The 7,299-nt window shown below is 33.1% G+C and overlaps 1 protein-coding gene and 1 pseudogene across 1 annotated transcript in view; one reads left to right on the forward strand and one right to left on the reverse strand.

Annotated features, from left to right (window-relative positions):
* SLC15A5 (solute carrier family 15 member 5) overlaps positions 1-7,299 on the reverse strand; it is a 71,089-nt gene that overhangs the window by 49,850 nt on the left and 13,940 nt on the right. The window contains 1 exon segment of the mRNA XM_006912741.1: positions 5,164-5,333. Coding sequence (XP_006912803.1) covers positions 5,164-5,333 — 170 coding nt within the window.
* LOC112480331 lies at positions 3,921-4,039 on the forward strand (annotated as a pseudogene).

Below are 7,299 nucleotides of genomic sequence, written 5' to 3' on the forward strand. Positions count from 1 at the left end.
TGAAAATGAAACTCAGTAGGTGGGCAAAATTAATTGAATCAATTAAAGTCCTAATCTAAAAAACATATTGAATAGAATGGAAGTAAGCAAAGAAACCTGTAGGAAGTATATGCCAGGTATGTCACGAAGTAGCAATGAGTTGGGAAAGATGTGGGTACAGTAAAGGCCAATGAAGCCGTATCTCAGCAGTCAGAAGATTGGAAGGAGATGATGTCCAAAAGTTGGTCAGGGGTCAGACTTCACAGGCCAAAGTAAGGAGCTTGGATTTTATCCTCAGTGTTATGCGAGACCATTAAGAAGTGTTTTTTTTTTTTTTTTCTTTTTCTTTTTTGTTTTTTTTTTAGTATATGTGCTGCCAAAGTGAGCACAAGAAGTTTTATGCAGAATAGAGATACCATATGATGTATATCTTTTTAAAAGTTTACTGTAGAACTCTGGTAGCTGTATGGATAATGGATTTTAGGGAATAAGAAGGAAGCTAGGAGAAAAGCCAGAGGTAGTGGTAACTTGGACATAGTAACAATGAAGAGAAATGAATAGGATAGGATGTGCTTTTGAATAATCAGTAGGATTTTCTTATGTAGGGAGAGGTTGAAGAAATGAGAATATTGAAGATGAATTTTTTTTCCTGCTTAAACAACTGGGTGTTGTTAATTTACACTGAAATGGAAAAGACAAGAAAGGAGTCAGTTTGCAATTGGAAGAATCAAGAATTGAGTTTTGGTCAGGGTAATTTTGAGCTGACTATTAGATAATCAAGTCACAATATTGAATAAGAAGTCAAATATATAAGTTTCAAGGTGAGCAGAGAGGTCCACAGGAAATTGAGTGCTTGGTGTATTGTTGGCATTAAAAACTACACAACTGGAGATTACTTAAGAAAAGAGAGTGGGAAAAGAAGAGCCAGGGCTCCTGGAATGAATCCTAGGGTTCTGCATTAATTAGTAGGAGAGAACCTAGCCAAGGATTTGGAGGAAGTGTGGACAACAGACGACATGCTAGATGGGCTGTAAGTCAGAGGGAAGAAGTAAAAAACCTATATTGATCAGCTGGACTGAGAGCGAGCCAATAAGCTAGTTAGAGAGGGCAAGAAAAAGAACTGTATAGTAATCTATTTGTCTCATCAAACCGTAGAGTTATCACTGAATATTATGAGGGATATGCTGTTGAAAACATCTACATCTATGCATCACACCTCCTCCTTGGATTAATCCATTAGACTTAATAGAAAACGCATGCCTTCTGTACAAATAATTTTGGTGTCATGTAGACTCAGCCTTTAAAAGAATCCATTGTCATTATAATTCTCAAATTGCTTTTCTGCACCAGGGACAGAAATGGGAAGTTGAAAAAAACTGGAATGAAAATGCAACTGAGACTTCAAGCTCTGGTTTAAATGTGCAAACACACCAGGTGTTTTATTTTATTTTAAAATAAAACAGATGAGCTATTTAAAATGTTTTATTGCAAAATTTAAAGATTGTCACCATTACTATTAAAAAAAAAACTTTAGAAAGCAATTTTTCCGTCCTTTGTACCTTTAAGTCCTTGGCTCTGATGTTCTGCTCCTCTGACCTTGATCTAATCATGAATATCTATGCTACTTAATTATAATAAAAAAGCCTACATTGCACTCTAGATGGTAGATGCACATTTTTTTCTTCTTTGGTCACCTGCCAGTTCTCAAAATTATAGCAGTGGGAAGAAATGCAAATGAAGGCCGTGCTTGACAGCTAAACATAATGGAATGCATGGTCTACATTTGGAAAGTTTCCTTAAAATAAAAGGTAGCATATAAAAAAATCATTTCTTTAAGGTCACCTATGGCTTTGAATTACAGCTTTGAGGAATTTCCAATTTAGTCATCAGAGAGGAAGAAGCCAAAATAAAAATTATATACTTTGCTAGAGGGAAGTCAGAGTTTTACTTCATCAGAGTTGGGTTATCCTATAACTTAGAAATAGAAAACAAAACAAAACAAAAAGCAACTTTGAAATATTTATTTTATAGAGTATTATGTAAAGTAAACCACTGGCAAACATTTTCTATTATAATTTTACTTGCAGCTAATAATTTTCTGTTTGTAAATGTCCAAACAAAGCTTACTTTATTACATGTTAAAAAATGTAACATATGGACAACTATTGACTGGCAATAAACAGAGTTGATTATATAGATCTGTATAACTTGAAGAAATGTATTTCTTTATTCAGATGAACTTATTTTCAAATAGGAAATTGAAAAGCAAATGGATGGATGCTCAATAGTTATTTAGAAAATTTGAATCTAAAAAAATTGTATATATATGTACCTATATGTATAATTACACACTCAAATGTCAGAGTGATCTTTCAATAACAGTTTATACTGGACATGTTCCTCTTTTTTATTACTTGGGGCTGACAGAAAAGATTTCTAAAAATTGAAGGAAAAAGTCTGCAATCTCATAAAAAAGTGAACTAGATATATGAACAGATAGTTCACTGAAAAAGAATTCATATTACTCTTCGGAAATAAAAAGATGTACAACTTTTCTCATAATAAAATAAGTATAAATTAATACTTCAGTAAGATACCATTTCTCACCATCAAAGTGGCAAAAATCAAAAGTGTGACAATGTACTGTGTTGGGAAGACTATGAGGAAACAAGCATTCTCATTTTTGGTGAAAATATACATGTTACAACCACTATAGAAGGGAACTTGACCATATATAGCAAAATTATCTGTGGGTTTACTTCTTGATTTAGCAATTCGACTTGTAGGAATCTACCCTAAAGATATGCTGGGGAAAAATGCAAAGAGATAGACAAGCTATTCATTAGAACCTATATAACAGCAAAAATAAAGAAATAATCCAAATGTGTATCAATATGACTGGTAAAATAAACAATGATTCACTATACAATGGAGTACTATGCAGCTATAAAAAGGCATGGGGAATATTTTTATATACAATTACAAAGTAACCCCCAGATTATAACAAACGAAAAAACAAGAAAAGAGTGAATAATATGCTACTGCTTATATAAGAAGGGAGAAATACATACATATACAGAGAGACATACACACATAAAATTTTAATATTTTCTTTAATTAAAAAAAATGTTAATTTTTTAAAAATATGTAAATTGACACCTAAAGGAATAGGAGAAGATATAGGAACATATAAACCTCATTTTACATGATTTAAAACAAAAATAATATTTAAAAATATCTCAAAGTATAAAAACAAATGGAACAAATGCACTTAATTATATATAAATTTAGTGGTATAACCAGAGAGACAATACCAAGGGACTTTAAAACGTAATAATTTTAGCGAACATTCCAGGGGTTAACACATAAAGGAACAAAACTGCAGGAAGAATCCTGAAAGTCTTTCAACAATCTTGTTGCTGGTGATAGTCTAAGATAACTGAGTATATCTTTTGGGATAAAGCAAATGTACAATTACTGTTATTGAGAACTTGGCTTTTTGGCATGGGAAAAAGAAGATCTGCGTTTGATAACATTAAGTAAAAATCCTGTAGTACTGGTTTTGACTAGGGTGTTAGTATAATCCAAAATGTATGTTATTTTAGAAAGAAAAAAAAGAACATTTTCTAGCTTTGTGCACTGAAAGACCTAGAAATTGTGATAGATTAAGTAGTGGTGAGCATCCCCATCACCAAGACTGTAGTTTCTAAGTACCATTACATACAAAAAGGAAGCACAGTTTTTCTGGAGAAAGAGATGACTCAAAGTTCAGGGAATGAAGTGATGACCATAGACTATCTTATACCAGAAAGCAAGGGAGCAATCAAAGAGGCTTATCTGAAGGACTCAGGCACCAACATGAAGAGGACCTCACTGCCCACATACGAAATAATTTGAACATCAGTAATTATAGTAGATTAAAACACATTAAAATTTTTATGGTCTACAGCCATGCCACTCTGAATGTGCCTGATCTCGTCTGATCTCGGAAGCTAAGCAGGGTCTAGCCTGGTTAGTACTTGGATGAGAGACTACCTAGGAATACCAGGTGCTGTAGGTGTTAAGAAATAAATAAAATAAAATAAAATTTTTATGTCAACAAATTAATAATAAAAGGTAAACAAAAGAAAACTAATAGGTCACCTTTGGAAAATATTGAAGCTCAACTCAATTACAAAATCTAAAAACAGAGGGAAAGAATTAAACATTTATCTCTTTTTCTCACTACCCTGCAATACCCCAATGCAGTAGTGAATTTAGGCAAAAATCATCAGTATATGCTGACACTGCAAAAATAGAGATAATCAGTCATTATGTCTCTTGATTGAAGTATTTAACATCATTTATGAAGAAACTCCCACCACCACCACCAAAAAATCTGAATCTGATTATCTATGACTATCAGACAATTTACAGGAAATAGGCGAAACACCTGTTGGATGACACCACATGGATGTAATTGGCAAAATCTAGACTATTGGAAATGCTCATTGAAATGTTCAGATCCCTTAAAAAGTTTTGAAAAGAGACAGAGATGAAGGGGGAATATATATGGTTTAAGAGACATATCTCTCATTTAGAATATATGGATCTCATTTGGACTTGATTTGATTAAAGTATAAAACAAAAAAAATAAAAAATTAAAAAATGAAAACAATTAGATTTTAACAGTAACCAAATATTTGATGATGTTAAAAAATTCCTTTTCTGTGTACACATGTGAGTGAGAAAATGACATTGTGATTATATATTTTTTTTGTTTATCTTATATATAACATATACATATTAAACACACACACATGCACGCATAAATGGAGTGCTGTAATATGTAGTTTTTCTTCAAAATTACCAGGAGAGATTGGAAAAAGTGAGTAAAGATAAGTTGATAATTGCTCAAGCTGAGAGCAAGATAGATGGGGTTCATATATGATTTTCTTCTAGTTTTGTTTATGTTTAAAATATTCCATTATTAAAACTTTTTAACGAGAGAAAACTAAAAGAAGATAGATGCTATTGATATTCTTTCAGACTCTGTTGCTCCCAAGTGTAACAGGCAGAATTTACAAATTCTGTGAGTTGAAAGAGAAGTTATAGGAAATCAAGGAGGAAGAAGTGTCAAAAAAACAAAACAAAACAAAACCCATAAAAAACAAAAAAAGTTAATGTAAACTGTGATTTACTTGCATTTTTCTGGTTGGTAAATCAGGTTATAATGCATCATATGAAGAGTTATTAGAGCCATAAGCATAGACATAAAGGGAATAAGTAAAACCAGAGTCCAATCTCCTGAATACTGAATGTAAGATATCCCCAAAAAGACAACAGTCACACTTAGGTTCATGATCCAATAAAACCTGAGGTACACAGACAGACAAAAGTAAAAATACCATTGAGTTACTTCAGGTAACAATTGCTAATTTTAATGCTTTTATATTAGTAAGCTATAAAATAGTGTCATCTTGGCTGAACTACATTTTGCATATATTGTTTATTAGATTTCTAAATAAGTTTGTACATATCAGCTATGTCTTATCAGTTTGATTATCTTTGTTTCATTCCTATTTAGAAGAGATGTAGAAAGAATGTGTTCTTTTTTATCTAAAGTGGAGGTTGACAAATATTTTCTGTAAAGGGCCCGATAGCAAACAGGTTAGGCTTTTCAGGCCACATGGTCTCTACAGCAACTACTCAACTCTATGTTGTGGGGCTAAAGAAGCCATTGACAACCGAATACACCTGATGAACCTGGAAAGGTTACATGGTTAAAGAGTTGAATCTTCTTATTTATTCCACTTTTCAAAGTATGAGAAAACTCAGGAATACTCAGTTATGCCCAGACCATGTATTAAATCAAACAAATGAGTGGCCTTTGAGTAAAACTTCCAATGTCTCCTCCTTGTGAATAGTATTACAAATAAGTACCTATCTCGGTAGTCTGATTTGCAAGTTCTGGGGAAATAATCTCTAGCTCTCAACCTTTCATTGCGTCTAAATTCTGCTGCTAGAGTCCTATTGCAGAAGAGAAGTCTTAACATTAACTCAAAAAATTACTGAGGTAAAATTAAATATAATAAAAAATACATAGTTTTATGAATTTGTTAAATGTTTCAGTTCAAACACTAATAGATCTAAGTTTTAGAACACTTCCCTAGTTAGATAAGGCCCACCCAAGATACCAGGATAACTTCCCCTTTGATTAACTCAAAAGTAACTGCTTAGACCTTAATTACATTTTTAAATGTAATTTTACCTTTACCATATAACATAACATAACCAGTGGGTGATATCCTGTCATCTTTGCCATATTCTATTGGGTAGAGTCAGGTCACAGGTTGTTTTCACACTCAGGGGGTTGGGTCTGTCAAGAGTATGACTCTTTAGGGGTCATCTTATGATATTTTCTATACATCTAATTGAAAGAAAGACGAAATAAGAACATGGAATTGGATTGATAATTAATCGAAGACCAGCTTCCTTACCTCAGCTTATTCCACTGGCTGACTGGGTGTGGTGGCTTGGCTCCCTGCTATGCCAGTTGACACTACACAGGAGCGTGGATTAGAGCGTTGCCTGTTTCTGCTGGGTAGGGGGTCAAAGACCCACTCCTCACTTCGCCCTGCCAACACTGCTCGGGCTGTGGTGTCAGAGTGTCCCTGCTTCTCCTCAAGAGTGTGTGTGTATCTGTGTGTAAAATATTAGATTCCTGTTTCCTGCTGGAACCATGAGGCCAGAGAAGGAGGGAAGTAGAGCAGGTATTGTCAACAAGATTTTTACTTATGTATGTATGTATTTAGCAGTTTTATGGTTTTAGATTTTATGTAAGGTCAATTATCCACTTTGAATTAATTTTTTAGTAGGGTATCATGGGTAACTTTTTTCTATATGATATATAGTTATTCCAGCACAATTTATTGAAAAGATAATCTTTTCCCATTGAATTTTTGGGCATCTTTGTTGAAAATCAATTGACCATATAAATGTGATTCTTTTTTTCTGATTCTCAATTCTGTTCTACTAATCTATACTTATGCCAATACCATACTGTCTTTATTACTGATTTTTTTTTAAAGACAGCTTTGTTGAGACATAACTGACATACAACAAACTGCATGTGTTTAAAGTGTACTATTTGATAAGTTTTGAATATATATTCAAAATGTATACCCATGAATGATAGCCACATTCAAGATAATGAACATATCCATCACTCCCCAAAATTTCCTTATGTCCCTTTGTAATCCCTCCCTCCTGCCATCCCCTTCCCATCTCCAGACAACCACTGTTCCTTTTTCTGCCACTATAGATTAGTTTTCAATTGAT

This window comes from Pteropus alecto, unplaced genomic scaffold (assembly GCF_000325575.1).
Source record: "Pteropus alecto unplaced genomic scaffold, ASM32557v1 scaffold103, whole genome shotgun sequence".
NCBI classification, from domain to species: Eukaryota; Metazoa; Chordata; class Mammalia; order Chiroptera; family Pteropodidae; genus Pteropus; species Pteropus alecto.